General features: G+C 34.4%; 1 protein-coding gene across 1 annotated transcript in view; it reads left to right on the forward strand.

Moving 5' to 3' along the window:
- Nucleotides 1–4,727: 4,727 nt before the first annotated feature.
- The window catches only part of LOC148953187 (somatostatin-like receptor F_48D10.1), a gene marked incomplete at its 5' end in the record, with an annotated part of 65,821 nt that continues 55,531 nt past the window's right edge, over nucleotides 4,728–15,017 (forward strand). Inside the window, one exon of the mRNA XM_089087565.1 lies at nucleotides 4,728–4,925. Within this exon, the coding sequence (XP_088943691.1) occupies nucleotides 4,728–4,925 (198 nt within the window). The remainder of the gene's footprint in view (nucleotides 4,926–15,017) is intronic.

The following is a 15,017-nucleotide window of genomic DNA, read 5'->3' on the forward strand; positions in this document are numbered from 1 at the left end:
ATTAGAACTTAAAACTAACAGAAATTATTACGTATATTAGGGGGTTCTCCCCCAAGTCAATACCTCGCTCTTTACGCTACAGTTTTTTTTAGTGCTTTCAAAAGAGCTATCTATTCTAATTAAACGGCCTTTGTGATTCAGGGGTTTGTGAATTAAATTTTTTTTTAACTTTTAACGTAAAGAGCGTGGTATTTACTAAGGGTACAACCCCCTCATATACGTAATAACATATACGTAATAAAAAAAAAACAATCGATACGGCTCAATAGTAATCGAAACTTTTAAAAATGGAATTTTGATGTCAATAACTGTATCAAAAGAATGGGCTTATAATGCTGATTCTAAATATATAAATTTTATTAAGTTTAGTATTACTCATCAAAGGCTACGAGCCTGAGAAACTTTACCTGATTTTTTAAAGAGGGAGGAAACATCCCCTTCAAGTGAAATAATTTTAATGAAAATCCCACCGTCAGATTCAGCGTATCAGAAAACCCTATTACATAGGTTTCAAGCTCATATCTGCAAAAATCTGCAACTATATCTGCAACGTATTTTTTGCCAGAACAAAAATATACGAATATAGAAGTTTGCTACTTAAGTTAATTTGTAAATTACGTCAGAACCAAATTTCGAGACAACCATTTAGCAAAAGAAGAGTAAAATTTTTATGCAAATTTTGCTTACTTATTCAATGACGGTGAGTCAAAATAAAAGCTGCATTAACTAAAAAACGATCAGAAATTAAATAGAAAAACAAGTTTTTTAAACTGAAAGTAAGGAGCGACATTAAACCTTAAAACGAACAGAATTTATTCCTTATATGAAAGGGACTGTCCCCTCCCCAACGCCTCGCTCTTTACGCTAAAGTTTAACTCTATCTCACAACTTAATTTTTTAAAATAATAAAAAACTTTAGTGTAAAGAGCAAGGCGTTGAGGAGGGGACAGCCCCGTTCATATACGGAATAATTTCTGTTCGTTTTAAGTTTTAATGTTGCTCCTTACTTTCAATTTAAAAAACTTGTTTTTTTTTATTTAACCCTAGAAAGGTAAGCTTCCCAAAAAGTTACGTAGATGGTAAGCTTTCGTAAAAATTACTACTTGCAGAAACATTGACTTTTAAAACTCATCACTTAAGTATATTTTAAAAGTAAGTGGGAATTATCGAAAACAGATCTTCAGATAATGTTTTACACAGCACAAAAGGTTGATTTCATTTCTTGGAGTCACATGGTATGCATGACTTCGCACGGTGTTCACCGCAGAACGGCTTTTTGCAGTGGTTGCAAAAATTGGTTGTCATTCGGCGAATGCGCGCTGGGCAAAGGCTGCAGGTCAATCTTCTCCCTTCCACAGACGTTCCTGAATGTATTTCACCTGTCACCTCCTTTTTGACTGATATCGAGTCTGATCGAGCGCTGCAAAGTGGGGGTATCTAAGAGAGTGGTCATATGCGGCTGGGTCAACTCTTTGAACAGAACATTCATGAAATCCTTTCGTGAAAGGGGTCTTCCACCAGATTTGGAGATATTGAAGGAGTAGATGACATAACTGTTGATACACGCGATGTTGATCAGCCCATAAAACATGCACATGGGCCACCTGTTGGTCTTCCAAGCCGCTGACATTGAACTACACATTTTGTCAAATGTGTCTATACCGCCTTTGGTGTTATTGTAGTACTCAATTATCTCAGGCTTCTTGGCTCGATACATGATACTGGTACCCTCTTGGCAAGTTGACAAAAGCTGGACCATTTTTGATGGCTTAGGAGGATATAACACTAGAGTAAGCTCCCAATCGAAACATAACATTGAGGTTCCTGTGATTCTCCCTTTGCTTACAAGCAGCTCTTCCGGAATTTCATTCTTGTTTTTTCGTACTGTACCAACTGTAGTCAGTCAATACAGTTTCTTCAGTAGTTCGGTTGCAAACAGAATCAATGTAGACCAGATGTCAGTCGTGACACTTTTATTTGTCTCCCAGATATATGTTTTGAGCTCTTGCATATATTGTATTCCTAGTGGAAATTCGTCAGTCCTTATCGCCTTTCCAAAATATGGCATTGCATTCACCAAGGACTATGTTCCAACGTCGCACATCATGAAAATCTTAAGTCCGTACTTGGTAGGTATGTTGGGAATATACATTCTAAAAGGACAGCGTCCACGGAATCCTAATAGCTGCTTGTCGATAGTGACGTTGATTCCTGGGCGAAAATGTTCTTTGCAGCTCTGTATGATCAATTCCCACGTTTCCCTTATAGTTGCAAACGGATCATGTTTTCTTCGTTCTTCCCGACTATTTTTGTCATCGAACCGCAAAAAAATTACCAAGAATCTGAAGCGCTGACGGCTCATGGTGGCATGGTATGAAGAGCCACTCAAATGGGTGTCAAACAGCTCCTCGGTCGAAAGATGCCCATCTTTGAGTGAGCCTGAGAGAATGAGGATACCAACTAGGGCCCTAACTTCTATCTCAGTCGTTGCAGCAGTGGTTGCAATTTGCTGTGAATACGAGTCTTTCTTCCTCACTATTTCCTCGTTCGTATGTTTCGTTATTTTCTCGAAGACACCGTTTGAAAAAAACAGGTGAAATACTGACAGTTCACTTTTGGCCGCTTTTGCATCGCCACTTACAGGTTCAGCTGCACCTCTAACAATGTTTCTCGCCTTTGCCTTATTGGGTCTGGACGGCGGGACAGCCGACCATCGATGACCATTCTTTGCTTTCAAAGATTTTTTCCTTGGAATGACAATATGTTCGTCCCCTGGCAGCTGAGAGGATAGAGGAGGGTCGTCATCGGTTTCATTTGATGATTCAGGAGATGTAGGACCTTCAGCAACAGTTTTTTTACGCTTCGAATACGCCTGGCTTAAACTCACTGTAGTAGAAAGGTTTTCATCAGGGCTGCTATATTCGTTCTCGTCTGGAGGAAAATAATCATCATCGGAATCTTCGCTATTAGAAATGTCAAGGATTTCCTGGTCCTCCTCATCGTCTGTACAAGAATCCTCTGCTGCTTCACCATCTTCTGATTCAAGCAGACGCAGGATTTCCGCATGTGAAAGCCGTCGCGAAGTCATTCTGAAAAAAGAACATTTTTTGCTGCTCATTTGTTAAATCAGAAAATAGCCAAAGTCAGCATTTTCATGTGCTATTTCCTCACGAAATTTGCTACGAAGCTTGTCAACAACGTTAAAAAACTGATCTAACCTCATTGTCTGAAGAAGCTTACTAATTACCAAGTTTTGATCAAAAAATCCCTTTTCCTGAAATAGGTGAACAAGTTACGTAGATGGTAAGCTTTCGTAAATTTTGCTACTCACCCTTAATACCTCCCCACCCGGTTCAGATAATAAAACCTCGGTGACGGCACAAGAACTGGCTAGTCATAATATTAGCATATCGGGGAGGTCAGTTCGCGCAATGCATCCGTTTCCATGGCAACCGCGAAAAAGTGTTTTTGCGTCGTAAAATTTACGAAAGCTTACCCTTCTAGGGTTAATCACTTTTAAGATGCAAGTCGCAATTGTGCAATATTTCAGAATATCTTGGAATCTTGTAAATCATGATATATGTCTCCCATATTAAGGGAGTAAAATTATTTGGATCACTATAGATAGGAAGAAGAACAATAAATATCTTCAGGGGTAGCGGTAATGCTGACATTACAAGCGTTGAAAAATATGTTCAGAGGAGTATACGAGTCATAACCACTAAGTAAATATGTATTATTTTCTCGTACATCATTCATTCCTAGAACTTTTATAACTGTTATTTTCGTGTTTTATATGTTTCTGTGATTTGTGTTTGTCAGCGATTATCGTATTTTAAATTTTGTTTTATTATATTTCTTAGTAAAGCATATCGTGCTTAGTTTCTGCATTTCTAGAATTTTCATTTTGTTTAATATAAAGCGGCTTTCTCAAATATTGTTGTGCAAAGGTTGAATAATGGTTTAAATAAGATTTATATTTCACACACGGATGCCATTTAAAGGGAGGCTCAAAAGGACATACCAATTATCGGAAAATGCTCAATTTTGCAATATAGGACAAGAAAATTTGTTTGCAGGGGTATACAAAAGTTTTATTTAGACAGTCTTGAATCCTCAAGAAAATGCTTGATCCCCCTTGTCTGAAAAAGCGACAAATTTATTTGAAGTGGCTTGATTTGCTCTCATTTTTCGTTTAAGGAAAATTTTTCCAGGGATCAACAATTTGTAAACCTGGCAAAAAAAGGCAGGTAAACTTTGTCAAACAGAATAAATTACAGAGAAAATATTCATAGCTTCATATCTGTTTACAAGGGGCATGACGGCCATAGCTTCACATCTGAGCATGACGGCAATTGTTTGTTAGTGCATATAAATCAGGCTTTTACCACGTCATTCAAGAATATGTCTCTTGCAATGGAAATAAAGGAAGAAATATTTGACTTTTTTGGAATCTCTTCTGTCCAATCTGTCTTACTATTTTGTTTCAGATCATGTTACAGTAATTACTCTCCTTTATCTGTTGTGGATCATTTGGTCCTATCCCAAAGGGCCACACAAATTTTATGAATTCTATGCAAGTATTCTTTTAGAAGGAATCCCTGAACATCGCCTATTTGTTAAATCCTCTGAAAATATTTTTGTTAATCTACCCTGCATGTTCGTTTTGATCGCCTGGTGGTTTTATGTTGTATGGTCTAATTAGTTTTTGATGTGTTATCATTTTAGGAATTCCATTTCTTTTGGCGGCCATGTTTTCTGATGGATGGCCTCTTGGCTATGTGATGTGCAAAGTTTATATGACACAAACATCCATAAGTCAGTTTGCCAGTTCATTTCTCCTGGCCATTATGTCTGCAGACAGATATATCGCTGTTTGTCATCCAATTAATTCACCAAAGTTCCGAACGCCGACTATTTCAAAGGTAAGTCATTGTCAGGTGATTTAGAAGCGATAAATCTGAAAGTTGGAACGGATTCTTTTGTTCTTTTCCCAAAAGTAGTTCTTTTAGCTAATTAATAATTCTGAAAGTAGAACAAGGTCATCATTAATACAAGTTTTAGCTTCTATCTAAACTCATTTCCATTTGTTTTGTTCGTGTTAAACCAATGTCCTATCAAAAAATTTGGGAAGTAGGGAGGTTTGACCAAAATGAACAGCTACTAGCACCCAGTCACGTTCAATATAAACACACACAGGGGCCATGGAAATTAATCTTCCCACTAAAATAATTAGCCGATTTCCCTAAGAATACCTTAAGAATACGTCATTATGTCAGAAATTTTCGGCCATTTCGATTTTTCGGTCAAATTAAACAATTTTTCCGTTTTTAATGTCAGAGCCATTAGCATTTTAGATCTCCTTTAATTTTTGATATAAATCTGTTATCTGTTCGCCAGTTTCTCCCTTGATCACTCGACATGTTGTGCTTAAGAGAGGATGCCGCGCTTTTTATATTCCCTAAATACACCAATGTATTAGGTCTGGACCCAACTTGCTCAAAATTTTAATAATATTTATGGGTTCCCTTAAGATTTTGACTACAAATACGTTTAAAACAAGAAAGTGGGGCGCTTTAGTTAAATTCTGATTTTTGCTGATCTTATACTAAAGTAATTTTTTATGTTATACAAAACTCTTTGGCTTGAGGTAAAATCAGTCCTCAAAGGTTCATTTCAATAATGGCTAGGTATTTAATTTTATTTTGAATTTCATGCACATCTACATTAAAGAAGGATTAGCTGCTCCATTGGGCTTCTTCGTACATGCAAATGATCAGAACATAAACTGTTTTTTAAGCATTACTCAAAACCCTTTTTACCAAAAGCTTCAGGACCCACTGGCCTGTTAAAAATACAACTATTTTATTATTTAGGTGTAGCTTGTTGTGTACTAAAAACACCCACAACCACAGAGGTGAAGACAAGATTGGGCTAAAATTTCAAATACTCGTACTATAGCAAAACAGATACAGGCTTATATATATTTAGGTTTCCTTATTCACAAACAAAAAAACAGTTTTTATTATATATGAATTTTATACAATTATGAAAAAATGACGATTTTTGCTAGTGTGCAGTATAAGATACTAGCCAGTTTTTTCAATTCTACTACAATAATAATTAGTTTTTTTTTATAATAGAAACAAAACTGCCAAACAACAAACTAGATTTTTTCAACAATGGCAAATCCATATACTGTATTATTCATACGCTATAGGATACATTCATATTTAGGTTTGCTTTTTCGCTCTGTCTTGGCTGTCTGCTAAACTTTTAATCTAATCTATTATAGTATTTGCTTGAAAGATATCCTTAACTCTTTACTAGATCACTCAGATAATTCTTGTACAAAATCCTCCTCGCTCTGTTAAACATGTAACAATATCTAAGTGCCTTTTATAATAACTTTATGTTCGTTCTTAATTATAATCAATTGCGCAATCTTTCCTGCAAGACAAAATACTTATGTCTGTTTAAACTTACACACATCAAAACCGTGACTCAGATTAAGTAAAACATTTTCACATTTTTTAATTAGCTCAGCCTTCCGAAGACCTATAGCAAGCTGATAGTATTGATTTACAAACTGATATTGGAAATTCGGGACGATAATTTAGCTGCAGAAACACGCACTGTCTCAATAATACCTAGTACTCTTAGCTGCTGCACAACTCTATGGGGATAAAAATAGAACGCCACCTTACTATCGTTCAGTTTGTGGTATCTTATATACTGTAGACAGGTGCTATCCAGGCTATCCATTAATTGAGTTAAGGAATCTTTAAATTGTGACCCAACAGTTCGTTTTTTCTATTGGAGGGTTGATTTTTACTATGGGGCGTTATCGTCTCTTACTAGGTTGCTAGCTACCGCTGCAACCCGGAAAATATCTTAAGTCAAAGTATCAATATCTTGAATTGTGTTTTTATTCTGTTTTTTTTGTCAAACGACAAATTTGGTGCATCATAATGGATATATCGATCTTAACTTTTAGTTACTATGTGGCACGTTTTGTTCTTTACTAGGTTTCAGCTATATCCACTGAAACTTAAATAGTACCCATATATAATTACCTATATTGATCCATTCTCTATGTCTTATATTATCTTGTCAAAAGATAGACTTGCATAAATATTACATTCACATATTACGTCACATGGTAACAACTCACGAATATGACGTCATTTCTGCAGCTTGTGCATGAAAATGCAGTTTTTCTGTAAAAATTGATTCTACTTTAAAAAGTAAATTCTTTTTAATTAATTTTCTTTTTAAACACCCCATTGTTTTGACTATGGGACGTGATCGTCTTTTACTATGTTGCTAGCTACCGCTGCAACTCGGATTGCTAGCTACCACTGCAACCCGGATTAATTTACTATGGGCTAGAGTTTGTTTGCTATTATAACCCGGGTTCAATTCCCCGTTATAGGGAATTTTTACTATATTGACTTTAAATATTACTGTGCAAGCCTATAGTATAGTTGAGTTTTATATACAAGTTAGTATAGGCAAGAGTTCGTTCTTTTCTGTAATACTTCTCGATACGCCTGGTCGGTTGAATACCTTTGTTTTGCTCTCTCAATTATTACTTCTCGATACACCTGGTCGGTTGAATACCTTTGCTTTTTTCTTTTCAAGTTACTATCTCTGTTGTTTGTGTAGTACTCTTTTTTCAACTTGCGTATAGCCTGCTTTGATCTAACCATTATTCTAATTATTCTTATATAGTAATTATGACGTCACTGCATCAAAAATACAGTTTTTATTGGAAAAATTTATTCTCTTTAAGAAATAATTTATTTTAGTTACTATAGATTTTTAACCCAATTAATTTCCTTTAAAATGAGCTATTGAACAACCCTCTACGATGTTCCAGTGCCAAGCTATCTCTGGATACAAAAAAAGAAAAAAAAATATCCCGTTTGGGAAGACTAACGTGGTTAAAGTCAATTTTCTTGATTTTCAAGCCAATATATTTCCCTTGCTGTTCAAGCCAAGGTACAGAAAGTTTACTATACAGGGGTTTCGGACAAGGCGGTTCTAATGGTGTACTTTTTATTTTAATCTGACTCCTTTTTTAGGAGCTATGGGTTTTTATATTTCTTAACATTGGACGTGATCGTCTCTTACTAGGTTGCTAGCTACCGCTGCAACCCGGATTTAATGCCATATTGTCGAAAGAACGTGTATAAATATTGCATTCACTTATTACGTCACATATGGTTATCTTTTAATGTATTATTACAAAAAGGAAAAAGCCTAAGGCTTTTTCTTCTTTGGAATAGTAAGAGACGAACCTCAAAGAATCAGGCAGCTAACTAAGTCCAATATAGGCAATGGTTTGTTCTTCTAATGATCATCTTTTAATTTGGCGTTTCGTACTAGGTTGCTAGCTACCACTGCAACCCGGATTATGTAATTAATAGGTTGCTAGCTACCGCTGCAACTTAGATATTCTTATTTCTGCTACTATGGGCTAAGGTTCGTTCTTTACTGTATTTAGAAATAATTTATTTTAGTTACTATAGATTTTTAACCCAATTAATTTCCTTTAAAATGAGCTATTGAACAACCATCTACGATGTTCAAGTGCCAAGCTATCTATGGAAAAGAAAAAAGAAAAAAAAGAAAAAAATATCTCATTTAGGCAGAATGTTGTAGTAGCTGCCACTTTTCTTGATTTTCAAGCCAATATATTTCCCTTGCTGTTCAAGCCAAGGGACAGAAAGTTTCATATACAGGGGTTTCGGACAAGGCGGTTCTAAAGGTGTACTTTTTGTTTTGATCTGACTCCTTTGTTAGGAACTATGGGTTTTTATATTTCTTAACATTGAACGTGATCGTCTCTTACTAGGTTGCTAGCTACCACTGCAACCCGGATATGAGAGGCAGCCTGGCCGAGTGGTCCAAGGCACTGGTGCTCGCCACCAGTCTCTTCGGAGGCGTGGGTTCAAATCTTACCGCTGGTATACGATTATGTTTGAAAGACTGCAGTGTGAAAAGACATCAAAAATGCAGTTTTTGGTGGAAAAATTTATTCTCTTTTAAAAATAAATTATTTTAATTACTATAGATTTTTAATCCAATTAATTTTATTTAAAATTAGCTATTGAACAACTCTCTACGATGTTCCAGTGCCAAGCTATCTCTGGAAAACAAGAAAAAAGAAAAAAAAAATATCCCTTTTAGGCAGAATGTTGTAGTAGCTGCCACTTTTCTTGATTTTTAAGCCAATATATTTCCCTTGCTATTCAAGCCAAGGGACAGAAAGTTTACTATACAGGGGTTTCGGATAAGGCGGTTCTAATGGTTACTTTTTGTTTTGATCTGACCCCTTTTTTAGGAGCTGTGGGTTTTTATATTTCTTAACATTGGACGTGATCGTCTCTTACTAGGTTGCTAGCTACCGCTGCAACCCGGATTTTATATTTCTTAACATTGGACGTGATCTTCTCTTACTAGGTTTCTAGCTACCGCTGCAACCCGGATTCCTTTAAAATGAGCCATTACACAGCTCTTTATTATGACCATCTCTTAAGTTACTATGGGTTACAGTTCGTTCCTTATTGTAATAATTCAATATCCGTCGGATAGAGCTTGCAGATATCAGGGTGACATTGCCAAGTAACCTGCTGCCCAATTTTTGGTTTTGAATTTTTACTCAGATTGTTATAGGTGACTTCAGCCATCATAATTTCCTTGTCAGATCTAGTTTTAGAGCATTTTTCAATAGTTGTCTCGTACTTTTCAGGACAGTGTGTTCTACTACACAGAGAATTTTTTGCCAAATATTCAGTAGAACTAAACGAACTGTTTAAAACACAGTTAGAAATGCTTTTTTCTTGAGTCGGTGTTCCAGGAATTTGTTCTAAATCATTAGTCTTACAAACACATTTACTAATAACCCTAACAGGCTCGTTTTCGCCATAATTGAAAAACATTGCTTTTCCTTCGCTGTTGATAGGTATGCTTGTATATATATTTTTATTGCTGCTACATAAACTGCAATTGCTCCTTCCAAAATTAATATACGAATTTTCTAAGAAGTACGCCTCCGTATATTCACTGTGTTGTCGAACATTTTCCATTGCATCTATAAACTGTTCCGCAGTTGCCAATCCATACCTTGGAAGCTTTTCGTTAAACTGACAACATTTCTTTTGGATATTGCCATGAAGCTTTGCCAAAGCATTTCTAGCCGACTTTTCAACAGCATCCGCTCTTTCAAAGAGAATTTTAATCTGTAATTTCGAATACTTTTCGTGATCCCGATAAAACATGCGTAAAATGTTTCTCAATTTACAAAGATCAGCCTGCATTTTTGCCATCTTCTTGTATTTCTGAATGTAATTTTTCCCTTTGTCCTTATGCGTTCTTCGGTACAACCTCGCAGAGAATTTAATTTTTTCATTATAGCTTTTGTCACCCCAGTATCTACCCATTATTCTGGTAGCAACTTTTTTCTTATGTTTGTTTCGGTAATCTATATCGTTATCATACCGTTCCTTGCTCTTTTGTTTCGCTGTCTCAATTTTCCCTTCTCGATACCCCTGATCCGTAAGATACCTCTGTTTTGCTCTGTCATATTTCATTTTCTTAAATCCTGGATCACAAGACATCTTAGTAGCAATCCTTACGCGTGCTCGAGCTTTATTGCGTTTGGTGGCATTTTTATCTCTTTTAAATAAACTTTTCTTATATTTCAGGATGTTAGCTTTATTTTTTGTGTAGTAAAGTTTTCTATTAGTAGAAATTTGGATTGTTCTATTTTGATATTGTTTTTGGTTATTCTTTCTTTTTTTCCTTTTTTTCTTTCTTTTTTTAAAATTATTAAGCACACAAAATCCCGTGTCGAGTATCTAAAACCTAGCATAAAACAAAACTAATTTTAAAATTTTAATTTTTTTATCTTTTTTTAATTAAAAAATTAGTATTATTGGTTAGACACAATAAATATTTTTTAATTTTAAATAATAAGTTTATTGATTATTGACTGAAAACTAAAATAATTGCAATTATGAGACAATAATATGGAGATATGTACTTTACGGGTTACAGGATACAATAATAAATTTGAACTGAGATGAAAAAAAAATTTCTTCCAGGAGACAAAAAGCAAAACTAATTTTAGAATTTTCATGTATTTTTGTTGTTTAAATTAAAAAATTACTATTACTGATTAGGCATCATAAATATTTTTGCAGTTTACATAATAATTTTAGCGATTAAGCCAAAAAAGAAAATTTTGGTTCCAGGAGTTTCGGTTACTATTGAGACAAGTAGCTATTATTACTATAGAGTTCATTACATGGACTGTTTTATTGCTTCAAAATTCAAATATCTTTGAAAAGACTGCAGTATGAAAATACATCAAAAATGCAATTTTTTTGACAAAATTGATTCTACTTTAAAAAGTATTTTATTTTTAAATACAAAAGTGACTAGATGTTGCAATTTCCTTTAAAATGAGCTATTATACAGCTCTCTATGATTTTCCAGTGCCCAGCTAGCTGAGCAGAAAGAAAAAGCGGAAAGAAAAAAATATCCCGTTTGTGGAGAATAACGTGGTAAAAGTCAATTTTCTTGATTTTCAAGCCAATATATTTTCTTTGTTATTCAAGCCAAAGGGCGGTAAGTTTCCTTTATAGAGGATTCGGACAAGGCGGTTCTCATGGTGTACTTTTTGTTTTGATCTGACTCTTTTTTTAAGAGTTGGGGGGTTTTATATTTCTTAACATTGGAGGTGATCGTCTCTTACTAGGTTGCTAGCTACCGCTGCAACCCGGATATAAATACAAACAGGAAAAAGCCTATGGCTTTTTCTTCTTTGAAATAGTAAGAGACAAAACTCAAACAATCAAGTAGCTAACTAAGTCCAATGTATGGAATGGTTTGTTATTTCAGTGATCGTCTTTTAATGTAAAAAAAATTATAAAAATACTGTAATCTTAACTATAGTAAAGTTGCGTATGCAAGTTAGTATAGGGAAGAGTTTGATCTTTATTATACTGGAAACAAAGAAAAGAGAATCTTATATAGTAATTATGACGTCACTGCATCAAAAATACAGTTTTTATTGGAAAAATTTATTCTCTTTTAGAAATAATTTATTTTAGTTACTATAGATTTTTAACCCAATTAATTTCCTTTAAAATGAGATATTGAACAACCCTCTACGATGTTCCAGTGCAAAGCTATCTCTGTATACAAAAAAAAAAGAAAAAAATATCCCTTTTGGGGAGAATAACGTGGTTAAAGTCAATTTTCTTGATTTTCAAGCCAATATATCTTCCTTGCTGTTCAAGCCAAGGGACAGAAAGTTTCCTATAAAGGGGTTTTGGACCAGGCGGTTCTAATGGTGTACTTTTTGTTTTGATCTGTCTCCTTTTTTAGGAGCTATGTGTTTTTATATTTCTTAACATTGGACGTGATCGTCTCTTACTAGGTTGCTAGCTACCGCTGCAACCCGGATAAATACAAACAGGAAAAAGCCTACGGCTTTTTCTTCTTTTAAATAGTAAGAGACGAAACTCAAACAATCAAGTAGCTAACTAAGTCCAATGTATGGAATGGTTTGTTATTTCAGTGATCGTCTTTTAATGTAAAGAAAATTATAAAAATACTGTAATCTTAACTATAGTAAAGTTGCGTATGCAAGTTAGTATAGGGAAGAGTTTGATCTTTATTATACTGGAAACAAAGAAAAGAGAATCTTATATAGTAATTATGACGTCACTGCATCAAAAATACAGTTTTTATTGGAAAAATTTATTCTCTTTTAGAAATAATTTATTTTAGTTACTATAGATTTTTAACCCAATTAATTTCCTTTAAAATGAGCTATTGAACAACCCTCTACGATGTTCCAGTGCCAAGCTATCTCTGGATACAAAAAAAAAGAAAAAAATATCCCTTTTGGGGAGAATAACGTGGTTAAAGTCAATTTTCTTGATTTTCAAGCCAATATATTTCCCTTGCTGTTCAAGCCAAGGGACAGAAGTTTCCTATACAGGGGTTTCGGACAAGGCGGTTCTAATGGTGTACTTTTTGTTTTGATCTGACTCCTTTTTTAGGAGCTATGGGCTTTTATATATCTTAACATTGGACGTGATCGTCTCTTACTAGGTTGATCGCTACCACTGCAACCTGGATAACATTGGACATGATCGTCTCTTACTAGGTTGCTAGCTACCGCTGCAACCCGGATATTGTTTCTAAGGCTTATCAATTCTTCTTGCCTTTGAGTCTCTTGCTACTCGTATATTTTTAGTTTAGCTGTCTGTTGTATTTCTACAGCCATTAGGTTTGCATTCCGGAGTCTGTCGTATTTTCTCCAGCTATTCTTTGCGTCTTCGTAATCTTTATAAGCAGCAACAATTAAATCAACGTGAAAAATAATTTATTTTTTTTCACCCCACAAAGTGACGTAACGAGTCACTTGAAGCAAAAGGAAAACCAAACTAATTTTAAAATTTTTAGGTAGTTTTTTTGTTTGAATTAAAAAATTAAAATTATTGCTCAAACACCATTAATATTTTTGCAGTTTACAGCTAAATATTATTGATTTATTTAATATTTTCAGTAATTATTCTAGTTTCAGTTAACACACACCCATACACGCCTTTCAGTTACTATAGGTCAAAGTTCGCTCTTTATTGTAATCCAGGTCGAAGGAATTTTTTACCACCTTTGTTTTCAACTATACTCTGTCTCGTGTTTTAAATTAAAAAACCACAGAAAATCAGGCAACTAAGATATTCAATTACATGCTGTTGTTTGTCATTTACTAATTTTCAGATCGATCCTTTATGTATAAATTTTAAAATAGAAACTTGTTTATTTACATTCTAGCTAAAATAATGAAGATAATATGAATGAACCACAGTGTTCAGTTTCTTTGGACTTGAGTTCGTTTTTTAACTAAAAATACAAACAGTAAAAAGCCTACGGCTTTTTCTTCTTTTAAATAGTAAGAGACGAAACTCAAACAATCAAGTAGCTAACTAAGTCCAATGTATGGAATGGTTTGTTATTTCATATAAATACTGTAATCTTAACTATAGTGAAGTTGCGTATGCAAGTTAGTATAGGGAAGAGTTTGATCTTTATTATATAATAATAATTAATTTTGTTAATTACAAAAGGTTTCTATATACAGCAGTTTCCTTTAAAATGAGCCATTACACAGCTCTTTACTATGACAACAAACCGTTTGATTTAATACTTAAGTTACTATGGGTTATAAGTTCGTTCCTTATTGTAACATTGTGATAACTCTCCTTGATCTTTTGTTTGGCTGTCTCAATTTTTGCATGTCTATAATCTTCATCATTGTGATAACACATCTTGCTGTTTTGTTTTGCTCTCTCAATTATTACTTCTCGATACGCCTGGTCGGTTGAATACCTTTGTTTTGCTCTCTCAATTATTACTTCTCGATACGCCTGGTCGGTTGAATACCTTTGTTTTGCTCTCTCAATTATTACTTCTCGATACGCCTGTTCGTTTGATTTGCTTTGTTTTGCTCTCTCAATTATTACTTCTCGATACGCCTGGTCGGTTGAATACCTTTGTTTTGCTCTCTCAATTTTTACTTCTCGATGCGCCTGGTCGGTTGAATATTTTTGCTTTTCTCTTTTCAAGATACTATCTCTGTTGTTTGTGTAGTACTGTTTTTTCAACTTGCGTGCGACTTGCTTGATTGAAACCATTATGTAATTATGAATGAGAACATTTTCATCTTTGTAGTTCTTAAGTAGTAATTATGACGTCACAGCGTAATGATTTTGTTGACGTCATAGAGCAATGATATTATTTCATGACGTCTTCAGAAACAACAATATAATTTCATGTTTTTCTATTCACGTCATAGCTCTAATATGAAACTATGATGACATTCATTATTTATCTAGTAGGGTTTCAGACAAGGTAATTCTAATGATGTACTTTTGTTTTGATCTGACTCTATTTTTAGGAGTCTTGTTATATTTCTTAGCATTGGACTGATCATC

The sequence above is a fragment of the Artemia sp. Qi Xiang Cuo genome, chromosome 4 (assembly GCF_049724085.1).
Source record: "Artemia sp. Qi Xiang Cuo chromosome 4, ASM4972408v1, whole genome shotgun sequence".
Lineage (NCBI taxonomy): Eukaryota > Metazoa > Arthropoda > Branchiopoda > Anostraca > Artemiidae > Artemia > Artemia sp. Qi Xiang Cuo.